The sequence below is a fragment of the Anoplolepis gracilipes genome, chromosome 6, assembly GCF_047496725.1.
Source record: "Anoplolepis gracilipes chromosome 6, ASM4749672v1, whole genome shotgun sequence".
NCBI classification, from domain to species: Eukaryota; Metazoa; Arthropoda; class Insecta; order Hymenoptera; family Formicidae; genus Anoplolepis; species Anoplolepis gracilipes.
This window is the reverse complement of record NC_132975.1, coordinates 11,969,060-11,996,066: the sequence shown is the minus strand read 5'-3', so window position 1 is coordinate 11,996,066 and position 27,007 is coordinate 11,969,060. Positions and strand designations below refer to the sequence as shown.

The following is a 27,007-nucleotide window of genomic DNA, read 5'->3' as shown; positions in this document are numbered from 1 at the left end:
ATGGGGACAATCCTCGGTCAATTATCGAAAGTACCGATGGTTCCCCTCTATGTAGAATAAAGGTTATTTACTAGTCCTGTACTTAATTCGTCAAAAAAAAAAAAAAAAAAAAAAAAACTTGCGAATTTTATCTGTGTACCGTTTATAATTCCAAAACTATTTATAAAATTCTCTACGTTGTAAGTAAATAATTTCCTATTTTGATCTTTGATATACGATAATTTTCGTTAGAAATTCTAGGAAACTTTATGTACCAAACTCACGCAAAGTACTAAGTTTCTAACGTTTACGGATATCGTTCGAGATTAATACAACATTCTTCGAAGGAACTAACTGTAAAGTATTTTGCACCGCAAAAAGATCAAACATGACAGCAAGTTAACCTGAGAGAAATTAACGCTCGAAACAGTTATGTACGTCCTCTCTCTCTCTCTCTCTCTATATATATCTCTCTCTTACCTTCTCTTCCACAGAGTGGCTGGTGAGTAATTTTTTAACGCTACATATCCCACGAAACGTCGTGACGTCGTGCGGAAATTTCAAAAGCCATGCGACATGCGCGTTTACCGCACGGCGACGCGTGCGTTTGTTGCGGTCCAATGAAAATCGTGTTGTAGGGTAAATTCAAAACATACATCCCTCGCCAGCTATATAGAAGCGTTATCGGGAAAAACATAGGGAGTCTAGCAAAGGGGAGGGAATACGAGAAAAGAGGGATGTTAACTGAAACATAGAAAGGAAAACGGCAGACGGTCGACAGCCGCGGGTTACGAAGGGGCAGAAAAAGAGAGAAAGAGAGGGGGATGGTTCCGCGATAAAGAGGGAGGGGGGGAAGGGAGAGGAATACAAAAAGCACACGAGGACAGGAAGGGCTCGGGACCCTTCCCTACGCATACGTAGGAGGGTGAAAAGAAGGAAAATGCCGGAGGAAAGAAGACCGCGGGCGAGCGCACAAGAGGGACAGAAGAAGAACACCGGCTTCAAAGAAGATAACGATCTTTGCTTACGTTAATTACCGTCTGACAAGGATGAACGACCGCCCACGGTATTTTCGCCCGCCGGTAAGATTCCCATCAAATTGATTGTCCCGAGGCGGAGGAGGAAGAGGAGGAGGCCGTGACTTCGGGCGATCATGGGTCGCGCGCGTCAGTCGACCGACCGGTCGAGCAAGCTCTGATAAATCATCTCTGATAAGTATACGTATTAATCCGCGACCAAAGAAGAGAGAATTAGCGTAATTGCAAAGTGCACCGTGCGGTAATAGTAAAATAGGACGGTAAATCAGAAGTTGCGAGATCGTCTTGGAAGTAGCTAGACCGAATCGGTTGGATAGCTCGGGCGCGTCAAGACCGATAGATCGCTTCTGCCAGAGTTTCGAGATGGATGTAAGATAAGTCGGTCGAATAGCTGGAAGCTTCTCCGATCGTTGCGTCGAAAATGGCGCGATAAGTCGCACAATGGAGTAAAACAACGTTCGCGAGCGGTGTGAATATTATATAAAACTTTCGATCCTCCAATATTATTATTGTTCATTATTTTGTAGAATAAATTGATATATAATAATCTGATTTTGTTATATAGAAAATGTATATTAAATCTACAATTTCTATCTTTTAATTACTTAAAAAAGATGTCATTAATAAGTTATCGCCTCAAAATTCGTAATTTATCAGAATCTATTAAAAAGGACATTAGATATTTTGTTACATTAATATGATATAATCAAATCTGAATATATTGTATATGTAGATGAATTGTTTCTTATGCATATTCAGTTTATATAACGAATTTGCACGAACAAACAATGATTTATGAAACTAAACTGTTACGAAAAGATACCTCGACAATGTTTTTATAGCTTACTCGGCGCGCCACCGAGAATTAGATTACTTCGAATTAATATAAATAAATTGCCGTCGCGCAGCGCGACGCTCGGGTGCAAAGCTTTCGCGAAATAAAAGGCAGCCGTGACGAGAAAACCGTAATAGCTCGCGGTTGAGTTATTCTATAGTTGAATATGACAAGGCTGCTCCGGACAGCAGCCGTGGGGTGGGAACAGAGGGAGGGCAACTATGAGATAAAATGGCTTGCTTGAAAAAAAAAGAAGAATAAAACTGGGTCGATCGAACGAGCCATTGGCTTTCGTAAATAATATCAGGGTTTGCAAAAGTTCCGGTCTTCCTTCTAATAGGCAAATAGTTGCAAATAGTTTATAATTACGTCGTCCGAACCGTTTCACGAAAGTAATCAAATTGTGAAACTCTTAATTGTGTCGCTACAAGACTTTACAGCTCTGGTCGCTTTCCTTTGTCCTTTATCTCAACTGGAATTCTATGCAGAACCAACTAGATTATGATAAATTTTTTATCAGACGCCTAACAATAAGTAAACGCGCGCGCAAACGAATGAAGAGGATGGCGGTCGATATGCTTGTAAGAATAAGAGATATCATTATGCGAACAATTTTCTCGGCTGCAACAGCAGCAGCAGCAGCTCATGTGAGGTATTTACTGCGATGCGTCGGCAACGCGCGGCAACGAACGGTATCTACAGAGAGTACGCGGGATATATAGTAACTGTTACAACCTCGTAGCGAATACAATAACGAGGAAACGCTTAGCCGCGAAACAAAGACGCTCGGTGTTACTACAAATTATCCGCCCGAAGCGTGTCGAGAAAAGAAGCATTACAGTTACAATGCCAATGTGTATACAGCTGCCGGTGATTTTTGTACACAATGTCATTTTCTCTCTGTGCGGCATTTGTACTTTGAAAATGAAAAACGGAAATGTTACGGAAAGACATGATGCTGGATTCGCAGATTTTCGTGTAATTAAAAAACTAAGAAAATATTCAGCGTACGTTTCAAAAGAGATTTTATCGCGGAAAATGCTGAATCTACTTTACGTTTAAGTCGTTAAAATCGATAAACAAGCACTCGCAGATTTTTTTTTAACCAAAAATAGATATGTATATCAATTAAGAATTGAGTTTGAGAACTTGTGTCGCTGGAAATGTTATTCGCGAAATTACGGTTGTAAAATTATTTTCAAGTGTGGTTCCAACCACAGGAGGCGAATCGAACGCCTACTTATTTACGAGTACGTTCGATACTTCCACTTTATCGGCGAATCATCTTATACCCGGCAGTTCCATGACGCAGGTGTAGCACGGTAATGATCGGCACCATTTCCGTAACCGCAACGTTTCCTCTTTCTTCTTCTTGTTGCAGCGAGAAGTTTCCCTCTCAGCCTTTCTTTTGCGGTAATCGCGGGACATTTACGATTGCGCAAATATATGTCGCGTTAACTTTTTTCGCCACATCTCATCTTCGCTTCTTTACTCTTTCTATTCTTCCATACAAAAAAAAAAAATGCATATACAATGCATTCTTTCTCACATTATTGCAAGGCTTATATAATCCTCAGACAAATAGTATTCAGAGTCACGGAGAACTATTATATATTTAATATTAATCATAGTTATCTGTTGATAAATTAAATGCAAGGTTTTCGTATTAGACAAAAATTTATCACGCACACGAAGAATTATGACATGGAAATGAGAATACTCATTTGTCTGTGATTTTAAAGGGCTTCCGCAATCTTTTTCTCTGCGATATTCACGACCTTACAAATACCTATGTCGCATTAACTTCTTAATCACGTTCTCAATCGCGTTCTCTATCCACGCTGAGGTTTTGTGTGGCGGCAGCAACAACTGTAGGAACGAAAGGAACAAAGGAACAAAACCGTAAAACTCCCATGCACACAAACGGCAGCTTTGCAATCTATGATGAATCTCGAAAGAAGAGAGGGAATGTAGGGAACGAGAGGGCCGGAAGTGATGTCAGAGATCGGCAGAACATCACTGTTGAGTTCAGGGAGAAAACGAACCTTTAGGCTATTTCAAAATACTTGCGCGCAATCAAATTCAGAGCAAAACAGGAAGAGATTAAATCTAAAAGAAAAAGTATCGATGTTTATCGTTTGACGTTTCCGGATCGATTCGGCAAAACATTTAATCGCACAAATACGAGAGCAAATATATTCCGTTCAAATGCGTGTATGTGAATGAGTTCAAACATATTTCCCTCTCATCACAGGATATTACAAACCCATAATAAAAATCCTTGAAATATGCTATCTATATAATAATTACCTCAATGCTAATAATAATTAATACAATAAATAATAAATACAATACTCTAAATATTTACTATATTTTTTATAAGTAATAGGAAGGTAATTAACTTTTTGTAATAAAATGTTAAAGATAAATTTTTCCGAAGCTATCTTTCTTTTAGTTATTTTATCGATCCTATGAATGCGAACAATTATAAGAAAGTTGAAGTAAACTATAAAGAATATAGTTAATCGATAAATTATTAAAGGCACAATCATTAAACGCAAAGTAGTTTGAAATAATCCGGGAAGCGATTTTAGCTATTAAAATAAATCACGAAATTAATATCACTGAAAAACAAAATCATGTTTCTCAAGTACAAGATTAATTTGACATAATCGAGGCGTTTGTCATCTTCATTATAAGCCACAAAAACCGAAATAACGTGATAATCGATGTGATGACACAAAAATGTTTCGTTCGTTAATCTTGTAATCAAGTGGACATCGAGTAAGCCTAATTACCGATACAAGGCGGAAGATATTAGGAACGCGTAATTACGTAATAGCCCTCGCTTCGCGACAGCAACGCGTTATCTCGCACTCGTGATTAATAGACACGAGCGGACACGATAAACGGTGCCCCTTCTCCTCGTCGTGTAACGTCATTCTTTCAATTTCGAGTCAATTACCCAACCATCTCTCGCCGCGAAACAGCCGCGCGTAATCTCGGAAAACCGTTTACATCGTAATGCTGACTTTTATCAACGTGGCGTGCATCGCACTGTGCAAAATGCGCTATAATCAGGTATCTGTGCACGCCTTAGGTATGAGGCTTAAGTGTAAAGTTAGACTCGGTGTGCCACATACTTTTTCTTTTGTATACAGCCTAATGTCTTCTAGAAGAAAGAATGGCTCGCGTTTACATAATTCTCATATTCGCCAGAAGAGCGAAGCGAAAAAAAATGCTCGTGAAAAGAACGTACTAATGAAAATCTTTTCCGGAATTTATACAATGTATGACCACGATAATTTCGTGATATGAATAGGTACATTCACAATATACATATACACATATTATCCGAATTTAAACGATATCAATACGCGCGATAATTACGTCATAACGTCGACTCTAAATTGTTAAATTACGCAACAATTCATCGGCGAGAATGTTGTAATGTTTCGATGAAATTTTTATTTGTATCGCATCATGTCCTGTCAATTGTAAATTAGATAAATTGACGAGCACAATTGACAAAAGAGAAATCTATATCAATTTGAATTTTAACGAATAAACTTTCAGCGTTAAATAAATACGTAAAACACTGTCACAGTATATTTCCCGCAAGTATTTTTGCAATTAACTGAAAGAAGCAAATGTAAGTATATATATATATTTAAACTCTCGATGTTTTACTTTTCAATATTAATTGATTTTACTATCGTCACATCTCTATATTTACTTAATACTTATTCACATTCTCATTAATTCCAATGCCGATATTTTTTTTTTTTTTTTTACAAGATCGAGGGTACAGTACGATAGTCGCAAGCCACTCTGTATATTAAATATAACCGTCGCACGAGCACCTGTACGTGCCGCCAGCCGGGCGTGTACGCTTCCGTCACGTGCGTGTAGCACGTTTCTAGGGGGCTTGCGCCCTGTGCCTGGCGAAGGTATCGCGATGATAATCGCGCGCCGGGTGAGTCCAGGGCGGACGATAAAATCCACCGCCTAATGCATGGTCGGACGGTTATCCACGCGGCCGGAATTACCAGAGAGCACGCACTGACAGTGACACTGTCGCGCGTACGGAAAGCACGCGGAATTTAATAACCGGACACCACTTCGGCCTCGAACGAGAGGGACACCCTCGTCGCGACTCGTATTAATTGCGATTAGGGACGCGACAGTCAGTGACATATAATTCGAAAAAAGTAATAACCTAAAGAGTGCATCGCGCTGTGCATGCGCCACGGGAAATCTGCGCGGAAAGTCTCCCGGGAGTAGCCGGGGGATTATTATGATGATAATTACTGAAAGCTAGAGTCGTGTCGCGATGACATGCTCAAACCTTATTGACGCGAACGTGTGTTTATAATTAGCGATGTGACTTTTAGATAAATAATGCTGCGAGATAATAATGTGAGAGTGATGTATCACATCTCAGTTAGATGTAATTAAAATGTTTCGAGCAACTCTTCGTAATATTTCTATTCTACGGTTATATACCAATTTTTCATGTCAATAATATAATGATACATATGATAAAATGGGAAAAAAGATCGTAGAAAATAATGTCAAAAATTATTTGGACGGAAAATTAATTTCTTCGTAATTATACTGTGATATGTGTGTGAAATTGTAAAATTCATTTTGTAGAAAATCATTAATTGTTGAGAGTCCCGGCTTTATTTTTAATAGTTTTAGAATTCTTGATAGATTACAAACAAGTAGTTTTACCATTAAATAAAACAAATGCTTGGAATAAATTACATCACCCGGGATGACCGATGTATATCGAGATGAAATGCTGGTCCTATTTTAATAATTCTATTAATTTTAAATGAGATTTTATATTAGTCTGTAGTCACTGTAATTTATGCACAGAACTTCTGGAAATAAAAAGTGATTGCAGAATAACATGTAATCTAATTTAAAATCTATCGAATGTAGTGTTTAATTTGGCACTTTAATTAATATTCTAATAATTTTTACGCATAGACCTTTTTGTAAAATTGTTGTACAACTCTCAAGCACTTAAAATATGGCTAGAAGTGCTAAAAAAAATGTCGGAGGATAAAGTGAGACGCAACATACAACTTGACAGTTTGTCCCGAGGCCGTTTTTAGTTTAATGACCAAAACTATTTGCTTAATCTATCAAAAACTCTACAACTATTAAAAATAAAGCCATAACTCTCAACAATTAATAAGTTTCTACGAAGTGCTTGCTTCACACACACACACACACACGCACACCATTTATATTAATATTTGATACGTGTAATACAATTTTCTATTTTTTAATCTGCATTTTATAAAACGTAAAAGTAAGTTTTGTGCATTTTTTATATAACATGCAATACGTCGTTATATATAAATTATTTATATATGCTCATCATGTGAATAATGCATTGTATAAAAACTGTACAAAAATATATAAGCAAAAAATGCATTTAATTTTTATTCTACATTTTTCAAACAATTTTTATTATATTATTAATAAATATTGTTCAATCATGTATTCATAAAATAACGATAAAATAATATAATTTATTATTACTCAATCATAATTCGTTCGACTAATACCTAATTCGTCACAAATTAAATATTATATATCAAATTAATTATAGACTCACCAGTCGTAGTCCCGCTCCTTTTCTCGTCTTTAACCCGTTCATTTTTCTATCTTAAAGTCCTTTGATTATTGACGATCAATCATCCAGCGCATAAGCAATTAAATCAGTTAAATGAGTAATCAATTATTATCAATCACGAAAATCGCGATATTTAAAATATTCAACAATCGCACCAAACTGTTTTCGATGCACATTTATTTATTCATTATGACAAGATATCATTATAAAAAAAAGAAATGCCGAAAATCAAAACTTGCGATCAATACTTGTACCGACATCACTTTATACTTTATATGCGATGATGTACATACTTTCAATCGAGTATTGATTACAGATATATGTTCACGATACTCGCGTAATTATAATAATCACCCAATACTTTTATTCGGCACTCCCGACGATATTATACGAGCTGATCCACTTAAAATATTTATCATATTACTCACTATCACTCGCGACATTAAAACGCACGCAGTTGTGATGTACTTTTATTCGATATTTATTCTCGACATTCTCGTAATTCGCATGTGTATAATAATGACCACTCGATAACGAATACGCGGTGACACTATCGTGATCGTTCAACGATTGCCATTTGATATTTAGTAGAGACGCAGTGGGCGAGAGATTTATACGAATGAAAGATACAGACAACACTTGACAAAACTTTGACGGAGAATATCTTGAAACAAGCGTACTCGTCTAGCACTCGTCTAGCACTCGTCTAAACAATTTATTTGTATATAACACAAGCTCACATCCTCGTCCCTCTCCTCAATTTCGAGAATTCGGCGAAGCTCCGAGCTTCATGTTTTTACCTAATAGAATACTTCGCGATACGCGTGTCTTGAAGAAAGTATTATACATTTATATTGCGTATATATCAATTCCAGGAATAAAATCGTCACGACTCACGAAGCGATTCAATCCATCTACGCGTAATAGTGGCTATTCGGTCACTAGCGAAAACGTGATTGTATTACGGGGTTCACACGCTACTCGTCAAAGCGTTTGTCGAAGAAGGAAACTCGATAAGATATCGTTGCGATTCATGTATCGAGCAAATATCGATCACTATTATTCGCGATTATTTAATCTCAATATAATCACGACAATCACTCGATATTTTCTGCCCACCACTCGCAAAATTCAACTACTCGCGACGGTTGTTATTCGACGAATGACACACTTTTCAAGGATACCAATCGTCACAGTGTTTAGAGTCAAATTCAGGACAAAGTGTCTCGCGCACGTTCGTACTCATCATCCAATATCAAATATTCCTTAAATTCAACGTTTTCACAACCACTATCGTCATCAAAATAAATGTCCGGTATTTACTTCAGCAATAAAATTTTACTTCCGTCTCTCGTATACGCACACGGTGGTTAATATCGAATAAAATAATATGCGATTAAACAGCGAAAAAAATCTACAGAAACTTTCATGCGGATCGCGTTATAAACATACAAAAAAAACTCAGTGTGTACTATTTTGCGCAGATTAATAGATAATACACTGAAACGATCATCTGGTCTTTCAACTCGACGTTCTTGACACTCATTCGAAATTCACCATTTGCAATAACGCGATAAATTATCTCAATGTCGCCTACGAATATCGAAAGACGTATATCGTGCAGACTGATATACTGACAATGAGATAATTGCCCGTTATCAATTCGGCACTCCCAACACTTGTTTGTCCGCGAAATTCTCTTTCGATAAAAAGACGCGAAAAACAGAGGCTCGATCCTTCGTCGGCAATGATCCTCCAGCATCCTTCTATTGCAATTATTCAAATATTTTGATACATAAATAAATGTATAATCGTTAACAATAGAACAAATACATAATTAATCATCTTTATAATATTTATATATGTACAATTAATTTATTATAGACGGATAAAGATATGAACGTCTGACCTCTTACTTTTACGTCTGAGATCTCGAATGATCTAATTCATTTAACTTAATATTTTAATCATTTTAACGCTTATAGAAATTTTTATAAAATTATTATAGAACTGTTAAGCGTTTGAAATCTGATAAAAAATGCTAAAAAAATCATCTGCGGAGAAAGTAACAAGCGGAAACTTGACGTCTTAGTTTATCTCAAGCCATTCTTTTAATTTAATAGTCAAAACAATCCGTTTAATCTAGATCACGCGCGCACGCGCACTAAGAATTTTATTCAATATTATACATATTGTATGCGAGCTCAAACTAATTAAAAAAATAGTAATTCTTTTTTCCTGTATACAATGTGTTCTTGTTGAAAACTACATTGATAATAAAGAGAAAACTGACATGCTATATCGTAAATTTAATAAAAGAGAGAAATGTTTATATATGTATATAAAATAAAATCAAATTATTTATATATATATATATATATATATATATAGTAATAAATATAATATATATAATATTTTTTTATTATTTTCAGAGATAGATGGATTGGCTAAATCCGACTATAAAAATCATTCTCTTTTAAAGATCAGAATGGAATTTTAATGGGTATATATAATATATTAACATTATTTTGGACAAATGTATATATCACAGAAATTCGTCTATAATAAATATGCTTTAAATATATCTAAAAACGAAATAAGTTTTAACAATAATATCTGAAAATAATATATTTTTATATGCTCATATATGTATATATTTTTTACTATATAATATTTTAGACAATTATGATCTATAATTTAATCTGTATCAAAAACTTTAGAGCTATTAAAAATAAAGCTAGAACTCTTCACAATTAATGAGTTTTCACGAAGTGAGTTGCCACTTTCACGTACATACATCATAATGTGTACATAACATGTGATTCACACCTTGTAATACTCATCAAAAATTTTTTAGTTTGGTTTCAATGTAAAAAGGAAAAAAATAGTAAAAAAAAGTATGTAAAGTAATTTTAAAAGAACTTGTAAAATTTTATAATTATAGAGAGAGTGATTATAATTTTAAACGTGGCATGTTATCACCATATTATTACAATAATAATAATTGCTAAACATTATAACGACTATAGATAAATCATATCACACCACTCCGAGATTACGTGCTTACTTGTTTTATGTTTTAAATGCAATTAGAAATCTTAATTAACGTTATATGATTTCTTTCGAAATATTGATAGCAATAATTTCTCGTGTACAAAGGCGAGAGAACTAATTTCTCTGATTAAACGATGCAACTTCCATCGAGCGACACAACACGATGTTTAATGCGAAAGCAATGGGCGTGTACAAATGGAATTAATGCAAATTAAAATTATATTTCAGATATCTTATACATTTAACAGAGAACAAAACCAGAATCACGCCGGGCTAAAATTATGCAATAATATTGCAGAAAGATAATTATGAACGAATTAAACAAATGAAATACGAGGCAACATCTGTAATGAATTTTAAATAACTGAACTATATACTGGACCAATAATCAATAAGAACGATGTGCAGTATGTGTCGCATAAATAGCGTATATTTCAACGCAAAATCCAAACTAGTTAGTTTCCTTTTCCTCTGAAAAATCTGTACAACAATATTATTTGCACCGCTTTTTATTTAACAGATATACCGACTTAGATATCTCGTTTATGGTACGTTAGAATTATCAAAGTTTAAAGTTCAATAGTCACAGTAGTATGATGAAATATTACACTTGAGTCATTTAATACAAAAGTCATTTATCTCTCATTAAATGTTGTACGATTAAACTAATAATATAATAATGGACGGATATCATGATTAGAGAAATGATTCATCTCTAGTGTCTTTATAAATGCGTTTTATATATTTATAATCCGTTTTATATATTTATAATACATATGTTTATATCCCGAGTGAGTATATTCTCGTTTCTTTTATTATTTCGTTTAGCTTTATACTGAATACCCGTACAATCATTTGTCCGTCTGTAAATCCGACTGGGACGTATTACTAGCAACTAATTATGTTACCGGCAACAAGCAATTTTATAGTCCCCGCGTATCCCGTCGCGAACAAATAACCATGGAAGAACGCGCGATAATTGGAACGGTATAGTCGCCGGTCAACTCGCATCATAACAAATTCATGTCGCGTTTCCACCAGAATGACGGAGTAAGTTGCGGGGGAAGGCACGCGCGCGATTTATACGCGAAGTATCCGCGAAATTATTAATGCACGTCGCGCTACGACGCCGACGAGGGATCGTGTGTACTCTTTTTATCGAGCGGTTTATTCAGGTAAATAACCCGGCAAACTCCCATCGGGAAAAAGAAAGAAAGAGCAAGTGAGATAGAGAGACTGGCGAGAGAGTGTGCTTAGACCACCATCGATGCAGATCGACGCTGCCTGCGAACTTTCGATAAGGGAACCGAATGCCCACCGTAGCCAAAGAACGTATTTTCTTCCACCCTTTGCATTTCGTCCCCCATCGAAAGACGATATTTGAACTGCTTAGAATATTCAGCAAAATAAACGAAAAAAATGGCTACACTAACATCTTCATTTGACACTTCTATGATTTTCATTTTGTTTGTTACAAAATCAATTGTCTTAAAAAAAGAAAATAAGTAAAAATTCACAAATAAGCTCTAATATATTATATATATATATATATATATATATATATATATATATATATATATATATAAATATCATATAAAAATTATTTTACCGTATACATTATTATGTTGCAATGTGATAATATTAATAATAAAAAAAGAAAGTGCAAATAATCAATGTTGCATGATAACTTACGTGTTATATCTCCAAAATATCCTAGTTTAATTTAAAATTCTTCAATCTTTTTTTAGTTTAGGAGGTCAATTTTCAGATTGTAAAACTAATTTTTAGCTAATTTTATTTTGCAATATGCGCTATCATCACGATGGTGATTTTGCTGAGCCAATTCTGCTAGGCGGTATATCGACCGGTTGCACGGCGCCATCTTTCATTCAGGAGAAACCGAGCAAAAGTCAATACACGCTGTCGCCGATACGCGAGGGCTCACAACCGCTCGCCAGGAAAATCACATTAGCGATGTTTCGGTAATCGCTTTTATATCCGGCGCGCCGTGATTGACGGCGTCGACGGAATCCGCTTTCATGCCGTGTCGTATCACCGCGGGGATCCGTTCTCCCGGAGGAAAAATCTGGGAGCGCGATACCACGATCGCGTCATTCTGTGGACAATACCAGTCGAATGCCTTGTCCGTCGTATCGTTTATAACCGGAAGAATTAGAAGAACAGCGCCTCGATCGATAGAGCTGTATACATATATCGACGATGTGCATTTTTAACGTCGAAAACAATTTGACGTATTTTTTAACTATGGTTGAACAATGTTTAAAAATTGCGATACATAACGTTAAATAGGTATATTCTACATGTGATCACTTTAAATCAAGGCTTTGCGATTATTTTGAAATGATTTCTGCCATATTTCTGCATATAGAGTTATAAAAGTTTAGTTACAAAAATAGAGATGTATTATTATATATATTTCATTTTTCATAAAATAAAACATTGTATAAAAAAATATTTTATTTTTTCACAGATACATGTGTTGGCAAATGTTATATTAAAATTATATATTTTACGTATAAAACACATTTATAGCGTGAATATCATACCGATTTTCCAATTCTACAGCTGCAAAACACACCTTTCTATATTCATGCGTACTTCAATGCGCGAGAGAGGTGCGCTTTTAACAATTCCACGTGATTCTCGCTTCTATTTCGCTTTCCTCTCCTCACTCCTCCGTTCGTCTATCCGTTTGCAATATGATCTTTGGTATACAATTCAGCCGTCGCATGACGCGTAATTGAAGCGCGACTGACGCCCGTGCGAAAAAGAGTGCCGCTCGCGAAAATCACATTACCGAGGTTTCAACAATTGCAATTTTTGTCCGTCCTTCGTGATTGACGGCGCCGATGCAATCAGCATTCGTGACCTTTCATGTCGCCGAAGACACCGAGACAAAAATTAGAGTATAGACTAACGAGTGAGCGTGATTAAACGCCGCGGTTATATCTGTACTTTCATAACAATTGGCCCATAGACGGAAATTTTATTATTCTTTGTATTGTGAGGTATGCACGTATATGCAAAGTCCTTAAATATTATTAATAAAAATGTACTATAGCAAATTATAATTCTTTCATTTATTACATGTAATTAAAAAATGTCAATATTTCTTAGTATTGAAAATCAATGTCATATTTTTATATTTGTTTTTATTTGAATGAAATAAATATAACACGCAACTTTGTATGAAACAGCCAATATAGATACAAAAATCGAGTTCATTGGAATTAATTTAGCGAATGAAATAACTCGATTGGTTGCACGTCAGGCGAAAAATAATAACGGCGATCTATATAAAGTATATATCGAGAAAAAAGTAAACGGAAAAATCATTGAAATAAATAACGGTCCGTTTAATGATTGCCGATGGTCGAGTTAACAGCAATCGCAGTTGGAAGCTCGATATCTCGAGCTTTCAAAATACAAACGACAGACTCATATAAACGAATCTTTATGGACAATAGAAAGTATCGCGGTCGACAGAAAAGAACGTTTTATCGACTCTCTGCCTTCTTGTTGTCTCGGCTCTGTCATTGACATGCGACCGAACTGCAAGTAACGTGCATATCGGGCTAACTGAATGGTAACAGAAGGAAATCACATTAGTAAAGTTTCGGTAATCCCTTTTATGTCCATTGACTGTGATTGACGCTGTCGGCGATCGACCTTTTTCGTGTCACCGGTCGGTGGCCGGTGCTCCGAATCGAGGGGCAAAAAAAAAAAAAATTAGACAGCCGGTCGACCAGTTTTCCACCAAGCTCGCTCGTTAATTCGCTCGTTCGCAGTGAAACAGCCGCGACAAAACAAACGCGATTAAAGCGTCATTGCGACGTGCGCGCGATATGAATTCATATTTGTCTACAAATATATAACACGCGAGCACTAGACATTTATCTATTCGTATACGGATATATCAAGTGAAAAGCTGGTCATTACATCCGATAATATAACTCGCTGTTGCTGAAATTAATATATTTCAGAGCTTTGGAACAACTCTTATCGCTTGAAAATAGAAGGAAATGAATATCCAAATGTGGAACGTACGCGATTAAATTTATTCTTCCATTCTAATTCCATATATATATATATATATATCTCACAAATCTCTCTAATCAGATATTAAATAACAATTTAAAATAGAAAAATAATTTAATAAATTAAATCTTGAAAAATTCAAGAAATTAGTATTTATTTTGAAACCTAACCAGTCAATTCCTTACAGATATTATTCTTCTTTGAAGAAATTAATACGAAATCGGATTCATCTGAAAAATTTCATATACTTTTATAATTAACGACTCGCATCAGTAAAGCGAGTAAGCATTGCGTGTAATCAGTTTGTGACGATTAAACAAATCCGGCGTGTAGAACCGAGAACCAAGCATGTAATGTTTCGCGAGGGGCTCACCAAGTGCTTAAAGGTTAACGAGGTAGCGTATCCACTTTATTTTTCCACTTCCTTTTACACGTATCCGTTGTATTACCGGCGGCCATTGCACGACGGCCGGATCTCGTGTACCTAGCCTGGCGAGCCGACGTGCTTCGAAATCAAAGACTGGAAAAACACGTCAGCAAACTTTCGATAATCGTTTTTACGCGTCAATCGATCGTGATTCGTGTCCCAGCTGGACAGAAGTGCAGTAGCGAGTTCTCGTAAGCTTCTTCGCATCGGCTTAAGAGACGACCGATCAGCAAGAAAAGTCGGTCGACGGTGACGACGATCAACTGTCGGAAATGATCTGACCGATATCTCTGTGGGTTACGCTCTCGCACGGATCGATAACTATATAGATAACGTGAAATCATTACTCTTGCTGACACGACGATTAATTTTTACCGTGCGTCTTTATTACGTTCGATTAAGGCAAATCGATATACTGCGTGTCGAAATGCGATTTAGCGAAGCTTAAAATCACGCTCGCTTTTACATTGAGAAATGTTAAATTAACGCATGAATACACACCGCGAAAAATGCAAACATCGTGGCAGCCAAAAAAGACATCGTGCCGGCTCATGTAACACTTCAATTGCTTGAATAATGCAGCTATTAAAATTCGTGTGTTTCTAAAGCAGAGAATTTTAACGCAGCAGGAGAGAAAGAGAAGAGAGAGAGAGAGAGAGAGAGAGAGGCAGAGAGAGACAGAGAGAGAGAGAGAGAGAGAGAGAGAGGCGCTAATCCTTCGCTCTGTTTTTCGAGGCGAATATAATCGTCGCTGTGTGCATTCAGCCAACCAAACTGTCGAGCACGCGCGCAGTCGAATCCGCTTTTACCGCTGCGGCGCAACCAAGAAATAATTAAATGCGATTTACTTTGGTCTCTGTATAAACGCGCCTTCGTGTGGCGATCAATTTTTCAAGAGACGTTCTAGCCTGTCCCGTCTATTTCATCTTTCGGGTTCTATTCATCGCGCTATTAAACATCGTTGCACGCTGGTGTGTTTAATGTCCTATAATCCTGGATTTGCTGTTAAATTTGACGCCAATTTTCCTTTGATAAAAATGTCCCGATGCAATAAAAGTTTGTAGGTTGAAAATGATTAAAAATAACTGGCTTTATCGCAATGTAAGTTTCTAGATTCCAGCTATTTAAACGATACTAATTTCAATTTCTATTTTAAGTCGCTGTTGATCAATGCATAAATGCTCGAATCAAATGTTTAAAATCTTTTTGCCGACACTAAAGCATTTAATCTTTTTGATTTTTAAAAGAATTCGCAGGATTTAATTAGTTTTAATAATCAGTAGAATAACAGAGAAAATGATTGAAACTAAATGTAGATATCGCGCTCAAAACAAAAAAAATTTGATTATTAAAGTACATTATTAAAGAAATTAAACTTTTTTTTTAATTAATAATGAAATCTTCATAAAATCTAGTTTAAGAAAAAATTAATTTAAAATTGATAGAGAAATTTCTAACTAAATTAAGATCAACACAATTCTAGAACACCGTATATACTGATAAGTCCTGTCAATGCACTGAACGTCTTGCTCCTTTCCGGTGACGTTGCCTTGAACGAGCGTCGCGTTTCTCGCCCGAAAGAGAACTCGGTCAGTAGCTGGTTGCGACCGGATGTCAATGGCAATTTTTCCGGCAGTGATATACGGGACAACCTCGATATTCCGGGCGGCGCCCGGCTGGAAGAACAGGCTTTTCACGTAATGGGGAAACCGAGGAGTTCAATTAAATACCGATCCTAGAGCGCCGAGCTATCTAAGTTGAGATAACAAGGGTCGAGGGGCAAGGATATGACAGAAAAGCCGGAAGGAATATAACGTGGGACACACGCTATCGGAAAATGCCATAACGGAAGAAAATGAGTGTAGAATTTCAGACAAGAGTCGATAACTCGAGTAGATTTATCACCGCGTAAAATGACAAAATAAATAAATGTTATTAGCAACGATTCAAATAAAGATTCAAAAGATAATCGCAATATGTCACATTACTGAAAATCCAATGATTGCATTTTAGGAAAGCATTCTAATAAGTAACACACAATTTTGTATATATATATATATAACATTTTTTTTACAACTACATGTATCATTATAGAACAAAATAATGAACATTTTTTACATTAAACATTATTCAAGTGTGATTCAATACTTTCTGATCATCAATTAATTGCAGAATGCGTGCAGAATATACCCCTGGAATATCTGTATATCGATGCATGTATTAAAATGTGTATTTAATTTATATAATTCTCGAGCGCTTAGCGCTCGACCGTTCGCTTCTCGGCACTCGAGCCAATTTTAAATTCGGCTCTTCAAATGCACCGCTGCGCGTTTAACGCGGTCGTGCACCTCACGGGGCGAGTTTTACTATATCCGCGCAATGCCGGCTACTGACGTGCAGTGGAAGTGCAGGTGACACGTGTACGGCGGCGATGGTAGTGGCGGTGGTGATGGCAGCGACGGTGGCTAGCCACCACGATGCGAAATGTATGTGTGTGTGTGCGTACGCGCACACAATCGGACACCTGCGCGGTCACACAGAAAATGACCGTAATTCGAGTCATTATTTTCATTCTAAAAAAGGAGCCTCTCTCTTTCTCTCTGACACTCTCTTCCTCGCCGATCGAGACCGTCCCGACACTTCCGGTTGCGGCGAGCTTTCCGCTCCGCTGCTCGATCGCGTACGGGACGGAATGAATTGGAGATCGATGCTTTTTCACGAGGGCTTTCCGGGGGATTAGGTGGTTTCTGCTGACTGGGACTCGAGATCCTCGGGCGATAACGAAGGATCGAATGTATTTGGGTCGACGGGGTAACGCGGCTTGCTCCAAGATGAATGGCCCGAGGTGAAACTAATAAGGAAGTTTATCATAGTTTTATCTTCGCGAGAGAAAGAAAGAGAGAGAGAGAGAGAGAGAGAGAAATATATAATCAAGAAAAATATTTTTGCGATATATAGTTTCACGAAAGTGATATAACATTTAATTTTTATTCCATAAAGCAATAACGTATCTGTTGTTTTTAGAGGACAATTTCCATCATATTCACATACACACAAATAAAATTACATCTCTCACTGCTTCGTATTTAACGAAATTATATCTAACAAAATTATAAAATTAAGCTTTTCGAATTATGCGAGTTAGTTTATGAAATATCTTTGGGGCGATATTATACATGAAAGGTATTATATTATAATATTTTATATCATTATTATTAGAGAAATAGTTTGCAATATAGCTAATAAACATAATAAATATAATAATTGCAAATTAAATAATAATACAATGGACAAAATTTAATAATACATAAATTATATTTCGCGATGTACACTTTATGCATGCCTAATAGAGCGAAAGGATTTAATATAACGGATGTCCGTAATATTCTCATAAAAAGTTTCCACTTTTCGATTTTCTTAACAAAACGATCTTCTTCATTAAGCCAACGTCGTATCGTCTTTTTCCGAGAGGAGTTTCCAATATTCCTCGCTAATCTCGCGTGATTTTTTATCCGCGTTTAAAGATTGGCTTCGTAAAGCGTTAATCGCCACTATTAACCGTAACCATAAGCTCAGGGCTTAACCCTCGACCTGTCTCCAAACGTTGCTTCTCTTTAATGTCTCGGAAGTCTTGCCAAGACTCGGATAACGAAGGAGCGCGGTTAAGCGGCGAAAAAGCAGCTTAACCTCTTCGCTTCTCGGCCATTTATTTCTTGATGACGCCTAGCCGCGCGATCGAACGATAACTTTCGTCACCGAGGACGACGATAAGAAGCGACGCTAAACAAAAGCGAAAACGAGATAACGAAATATTCAGGCGACGGAAAGTTCCAAATGGGCTGTCGTAGTCGCTTTTGTTCGATCGTTCTCACCGTCATCATTATCATTGCAATTGTCATTGTTCTGTGAATAAAGTTTTACTTTTTACTTCATGAATTAAACTGAATAAAAATAAATTTCTATATTTCGCAAGTCTTTTATTTCTGCTTTTATATCGTGAATAAATCGTGTCTGCAAAGCATCTTTATAAAAAATTCAATGTATCTCGGTAAACTCGCAAGGTTTACACAAAAATAAAAATAAAAAAAAAAATATATATATATATATATATATATATATATATATATAGAAAATAGCGATAGATACAGCTAACCATGGCGCATTTCGTGATCGATACTGGAGGAACCAAAAAGTATCAAGAAAGTCCAGAAAACTCTTGGGAAAAGGCGCGATAAATCTGTTTTCACGAGGAGATCATCGAAATTCTGCGGACGTAGGGCGTAAGGAGAACACGCACAGAGAGAAAAGAGAAAGAGAGAGAGAGAGAGAGAGAGAGAGAGAGAGAGAGAGAAAGAGAGAGATATAGGGAGGGAGGGAGGGAGGGAGGAAGAAAGGGAAGGAGATAAAGATAAAGACAGAGAGAAGCTGAGAGGAATCGAAAACAGATGGGGATTGACTGACTCGTGTCTTCGGGGCTTTGGCGCAAAGGGCGCCGGTCGGACCTTTCTACGAGACTAGTGCAAAGGGTCTTACGCACGCACGCACCAACGTCGAGAGTCACGCGCGCACAATAGAATACAAACACCCGGCACACACATATAGAAACAGGAGCGCCGGACAAGCCGCGTTAGGAAACGGTAGCTATTGTTACGGGTATTATTTGCCGCTAATCAGAACGGGCGGTCGGCTCGGTCGCGGCTGTGTAGGTTTTCGAGCGTGTGTTGCGTGTAACGTATAACGCGTAGATATACGCAACGGTGTGTGCGTGCGCAAGGGAAGAGAGAGAGAGAGAGAGAGAGAGAGAGAGAGAGAGAGAGACGAGGCGGGGCGAGGCTCCTCGTTGAACGCACTACCACCGAGAATGAGACACACCACCAGCCTGATTGCAGACCCTGCCGCCGCTGCCGTCGTCGTCGGCACACCACGCCCTGACCCACGAGATTTTCAAGATACCCGGCACACGACCCACAAGCCCCACACTTTATGCGGGGTCAACCAACTCGACCCTTCGCCGTTACGAGCGTGATATCGATACAACGGCGTAATGGGTGCGGCGGCGCGCCAAAACTTTCTTACGACGAACGGTGACGGTATTTAAATACGGATAAGAAGACGAGAGAGTGGGAGAAAAGTTCATTAATAATCACGGGACAAAATCTTTTTAAAAAAATGTATAAGTATAAATGTAATGCGTACCTTATCGTATCATGCATTTTCTACAACAAAATTAAAAAATGACGTATTATGCATCCAGCAATATTTCTCATTTGAATGAATCTTTATCGGGTTTTTAATGTCTGGTACTTGTTTTAATACACTTAATATATGTAATTTTCAATAATCGCGTACATGCTTCCTGAAGTAAACAATAAGTAAACAAAAGTTAAACAAAAGAATGATTGTTTGTTTCTACGTCGGAGTAATTTTGAACTAAAGTAAATAAAAATTAAATAATGTTAGCAAGAGTTAAAAAATAAAATATTGAAAAAATTCTTCTTATAGAAATGTGCATGTAGATAAGAAATTTGCATTTAATTTCGAATGGACTTTACTTTGACAGAAATGTAATTTCAGGCTCAATTACCAAGATGTTTAACTTTGAAAAGAAATATTATGTCTTGAAAGATTTTTATCAAGATAAAAAATCGACTCGAACGAAGCCATGTATAGTTGAGGAAGAAGAGATATATATTAAACGTATTAAATCAAGTATCAGATATTAAATATCCGATAAAGATTCATTCAAATAAGAAATATTATTAAACGCATGATAAAGTATCACAGGTAATTTTTTAATTTTGTTGTAGAAAATGCATGACATAATAAGGGAGAGAAAAAGGGAGAAAGAAAATGATGGAGAAAAAATGTAAAAATGAAGACTCACCCGTGTCGATGAAAACGAGAGCTCAGCGCTGTGTTGACGATGCACCAGCGACTCGTAATTTTGCCGGTAGCTTTTCTGCAATAACAAAATTTACGATTAGTTTATGAATTGGTCGCCGCAAACCATTGATTTGGTACTTAAGCTCTCACAAATGTTTGTTCTCGACAATAATCGTTCGCAACGTATTACTCGCGGACTCGCTTGAGCTTGTAGAACGACCTACAATGGAAAAACCAAAACTCTATGTTTCGCCTCCTATAAAGCCAAAGAATTTGTATGCCAGATATTTCGTATACTCAATGTTTGAATTATTTTATTAATTTAAAAAGAGAAGCTACGAGCAGTACAACTTTAAAGCATGTCTATAATTCATAATCAATCATTATTTGACGAATTATAGTTTCGTGAATTTTTAATTATTCGTTAATCAATTACTCTAATATTAATATTTCATTATAATATTAATTATATTTAATATCAACAATATAATACTAATTATGTATCTAATATCGATAATATCATCATTAACAAGTAATCAAATAATAGTTTTATAATCTCTTTCATAATTTTACGACTAAATTAAACCATCAGCAATATTTTATTCGCGTGTGTTCTATTGAAATAATGCATTTGCTTTTTTCATGTTTGTAATAATAATAATTAATAATTTAAATGAAAAAAAGATTAAATATAAAAAATTCAATAATATACATATATTATATTATATACAAGAAAAAAGAGAATTGATAATTATTTTTAATATAATGTCAAAAATATTTTTAATATAATTAAACATTAATCGACTATAAAAATCACATTTACAGATTACCTACAAATTATATGTAAAAAAAAATCAATTACAGAAATTATCAACAGATTATAAATTGTAAATAATTTTTTCAAACATTTAGTTTACACAAATGAAAACACTTTAAAATATTAATCCAAATAGTCAAATAACAATCTACGAGTACGAATCTGTAATTAATTACGCCTTTAATTAAAAATTATTTACGACTACGAATATCGACCTATACATATAAATTAATAATTCTTCCATAATTATAATGTGTAGTATTCATAATTGTACGGAGAATAACAATTTCATGATATTTAAAATATTTGTAGTATTATTTTATGATATTTTATAAATTTAATGCTGCAATATTTATGATTTCATGATATTCAGCATAATTAATGCGTTGATTACCCAAGCACAAAACTTGTGAAATGTACCGATTCAAGACCTAATTTTCACTGATCGATTCTCACCTCATTATATATTTTAATATATGTATGTATAATTATTATTATTTTATAATTATTATATCTTTGATATCGTATTGTCGATTAACAATATAAGACGTAGCCAACGTGTTATTTAATCGCCAGTATATTATTAAGTCGCTACGGGAAATATGTGCAAGCGTTCAATATATCGATTATACTGTGCTCGTAGACTTTAATAAGTAAACATCACGTAAAATGCAATGCGACATTTTCGAGAGAGCTATGTTTCGAGCGTGACACATCGCGTCCGGCGACACGACGGATTTTAAAAGTGGCTGACTGCAGATCCATATAATATATTTACATATTAGCGGGATCGGATATATGCCTCGGAAATACATCGTGTATTTGTGCCAACGGATCATTGTATCTCGAAACTCAAGAGACGCCGATTTCCGTTGTGCTCATCAATCATTCATAACCTTCAGTTTTTATTAAATAAGTAAAGTCAAAATTAAACACATCATCGATTGATTAACAATCCAAATGAGGAATTTGATCATCGTATAACTAAATAAAACTCATTGATATTTAATTCTATTATATCACTATTCTTACTATGTAAAGTAGGTATATATTTGCCAGTTACACGATTTCACGAATGGACATCCAGATATTCGCAATTAAATATATCCATGATACTTTTTTTTTTTTTTTTTTTTTTTGACTTCACAAAACGTTGTAACGACGACGCGTAAGGCATCGCTCGAGGAGAATTATTCTAAGCATCGCGCGAGCGATATCGAGGAGCCGATGGAATTTACGCCAACCGAAATTCTTGCACCAGCCAAGGAATTTTCGAGCTAAAGAAATCGGCAAGTCAGTAAGTATATATATATACGGCGCGGCAGTGAACGGTAGAACGCGACGGACGTAGTGATCCGCGCATTCCGTCAAATCGACGAAAGTCGTTTTCTGCTATTAGCAAGAGTTTCAGAATAGTTTAGCGAAGAAACCGGCAAAACTGACACCACCCGCGAACGGTATTTGCGTAGAGTCCCCCGGACGGACGCCGGAAGTGACGTATCTCCAAGAGAGAGAGAGGCGTGCACGTACATACACGGCGGGATTAATTCGACAGTTGCCAACGTTGTGGACGTCGAGAATGTTCTCTCTCGGATTCTATCCGAAGTATTCCGAGTATAGAGCGCGATCCCGCCGCAAACTGACCGCTAACCGACGATTTTTGAGGAATCCGAAGGTGACTGACACGTCGCTTCAGCTCCGATCGCTCAATATCGATCTTCTCTCCATGAATTTGTGGGAGAACTCTGTTCTGACCGACGAATCGGAACATCGGGAGATAATCTGCTTCCACGTACAGATACGTAGACACCTGCACGAAAATCGATGTGACTCTATTCTGTGGCACGATGCGTTCACACGCTAATACCAAGGCGACTTAACTTGCTACTAATGTTGTTGACTATCAAAACAGCGAGATATTAAGATTTTGAAATTTAACAATTTAGTATTTTATAACATTTTTTTAATTTTAACAATTTTTTATTGCTTGTGGCAATTAAAGTGTATTAATTTCGTCATATTAATAAATTAATATATAGACAAATATATGGTGAGAAATGTTCTTGTCTGTTCCATTTCAAACTTTTCCTCGTGAAACCTTTAATTCGCGCAAACGTGAAAGAAATTGGATTTATCTTTCTCATTTTCGTTTCAAAGATGCATGTATGGCAACGCAGTCTGTGAAAATTTTTCGAAATTGCGAACAGATTTTTGCATGCATACTGCATGCACACGTCCACGTTAAGTCGGACGAAACTTTATGATGTATGCCTGGTCTTAATTGAGTTCATACATCTTCCTGGATGCGCCGTCTCTCGAAAAATATTGCCAAAGTTCTTCTAATGCAGTTTTATCATATTTTAGTAGTTAGCCATTTCTTTAACTTACGTGTTTCTTTAACCCTTTGACGTACCGAATGATCAAAAATGGTTCTGTGAAACGTAGCCAAGAATTTTCATATATCGCACGTACAACTTCAAATAGATTGACATATTACCGTCGGTTATATATGTATAATACATATTTTCCCTTTTTCAATTTTCCGACCGCGATATCGTTGGGAACCACGTAAATGATAGGGAGCACGTGAAAACGGGAATGGCGAATAACAGAGCGCGAAAGAAAAGGCGCCCGACTTGCGGAGAAAGCGTCGCCGAATGCGCGTTCCTGTTGTAATTCGAGCGCGAAACTACAGGGGAAACTTCCTCTCCGAGACATGTATCTCGGTCTCCGAGATAACGTATAGTCGCGTCGTTTGTCACAGAATCTCGCTCTACGCACCGCCCCCGTTCTTGCACCCAACATCTTCTCGTAAGCCCGTACGTTTCCGGTTACCACACCAAGACCGACTCCATCGCGGATCATTAAAGAATTTCCAACCGCAGCCTTATGGCGCACATATTTCTTAACGTGCAATTTAACTTCAGTTGATAAACCCGGTGCAAACGTGTTTCATACCTTTCTTATGCCTTGATATTTCTCATAATTCTAAAAGAATTCTCTTTGTTTTAAAGAAATAAAATTTATAACAATTCTTAATAGATATATTTTATTTTCTTCACGACTGTTTTGTTTTCAGGAATGCAAATCTTTATATTGCACACAAAATTATATAACACAAAAAATGTTGACTTATTTATTCATTAAAAAAAAAAAGGGTATATCAATGTAATATATAGTGAGAAAAATGTCATCGTATTTTTCTAATATTATGATTTTAAAAAGTAAATATATATGTATTGTTATAATTCATATCGATTGAAAATGTTACATTTTGAAATTGCACTGAAAAAAAAAAAAAACCTAGTACAGTGTATTAACATTGACATTTTCATGTTAACGCTTCGCTGAAGAAATTTCAAATCAAGTTTATAAGCATGAGGAATGGCAAAAGTACGTGAATTCATATACCATATGGAGCCACAAAATAAACGAAAAACAACGTCGACGTGAACGACTCAAAAATTCCAGCAGACACGAGGCGAACTCGTAGGCGCCGCGTATCTGCTTATAATTCGAGTGTAAAATCGCAAAATAACGCGACGAGAAATTCCGATGCCGACAGCTCGGGAATTCGCAGGCGGGAAACTAAGTTTCCATAGGCTGTATATTTCACGTCAGTGGGAGGCGCGGAACCGCAAAATAATAGGAGTGCCGCCCCTTTTCCCAGACGTGCGCCACGTCTTGTCTCGATCCGACTCCGTGAGTCGCGATCCTCTCTCTCTCTCTCTCTCTCTCTCTCTCTCTCTCTTTTTCTCTCTCCCGTTCGTCGCACTTCTAGTCTGCTCGAAGAAAAATATCGGCATGCTCGAGACGCCGCGGAAAGCAAGAGAAAGAGAGAGAATCCACCGAGTTACCGGAAGTAACGCGCGAAGACGAACGAGCGTCGTCCGAATTCCGCGCGCCGTAAATCCGCGACGCCGGCTGATCCGTTTCCCCTGTAAGAGAAGAAGATCGTTGGGGATCGACTAGGAGGTAAACAGACGTATACACAAACGAGCAAGAGCGAAGAAGAGAGAAGCAGAAGGAAGGAGAGCCACATCGGACTTCCACGGGAATTCCGTAAGTCGTGCGTTCTCGTGCTGTAAATCGAGCCCGAAACCAGGCAGCAACAACGGACCGTCGAGAGATATCCAACCCCTCGGTGCTCTCGCGTGTATCTCGATACGTTACCCCTTTCCGGAGGGGGTGTAGAGAAGAGAGCCCGCAGAGCTCGAGACGGGTCGAGGCCGGGAGACGATTGCTTTGCACTTCTGTGCACGCCCCCGGGGCAATCGTAAGTTGAGATACCTAGTAGGGTATCCACCCCCGACCGCCGCACCCCTTTGGCGTCCCGCACTTCCCATCTTCCATCCACCCTCGGTCGCTCGCTCGAGCTCTCGGCTGTACGTACTTCTCTCCTCTGGCGCTCCTCTCTCGGTGGCGACGCCGAAGTCTGAAACCCCGAATGCAACCGGCACCCGCGAGGAGGAAGAGAACGCGGAGAAGGGTAAAGGAGGTCGGGGGGCACCGGGGACGGGACAGAGAGGCGAGAGATCGATCGCTCGAACGTGCTTTCGGCATCGTCGAATATTACCTACCACCTATATTCCCAGCCACATAGCCGGTGTATGTACGTACGTAATACTCTCCGGAAAGAGGGAAGGGGTGAGGTACGTATGTGGGTAAACGGGTGTACGGGGTGTCCTATACCTACCTACCTACCTACCTACCTACCTACCTACCTATCTATCTATCTACCTACCTACCTACCTACCTACCTACCTACCTACCTACCTACCGCGCACGAGCGAGCCTTCAAACCAAGATGATAGAGAATCGTGACTAAGAAGAATGACGGTTGTTACAAAGTCGAGACATCGATGGTTATTGAGTTAGGGTCGATCGAAAGTCGACGAGAGTTTTGATAAATTAAAGCGTCGCGCAAAGTATAAATGGATAACGAAATCTCTCTTTCATCCGCTTTCTGGGAAAGAGGCGGAGAGAGGGGAGAGAGGAGTAGAAAAGAGAAAAAGATTACGATGAAAGTTTAATTTAAGCTTTAATTGCAAAAAAAGTTACAATTAATAAAAACTTGCGACAAATCGATAATGACCGAAGGGGGTAAGGTCACACAACTTTATAATTCATCGCGAAACCCAAGTTCAGTCACGCTCGCGTGTTAGCTCCGGGCCACCCTATACACGCGATCCTATGCGCGCCAAGCGCGTATGTTATGTGATATAATACGTGGTGTATGTCCGCGGGGTGTGTGTATATAACG

The 27,007-nt window shown here is 37.2% G+C and overlaps 1 protein-coding gene across 3 annotated transcripts in view; it reads right to left on the bottom strand.

The window, feature by feature from the left end:
* The window catches only part of LOC140666848 (uncharacterized), a 199,769-nt gene that overhangs the window by 114,360 nt on the left and 58,402 nt on the right, over positions 1 to 27,007 (bottom strand). For 2 of the 3 annotated variants that reach the window (XM_072894390.1, XM_072894389.1), the window contains exon 2: positions 20,929 to 21,003. In XM_072894390.1, coding sequence (XP_072750491.1) covers positions 20,929 to 21,003 — 75 coding nt within the window. Of the gene's footprint in view, positions 1 to 7,486; positions 9,810 to 20,928; positions 21,004 to 27,007 lie in introns of those variants that run through there. The other variant, XM_072894391.1, reaches the window with a different exon arrangement.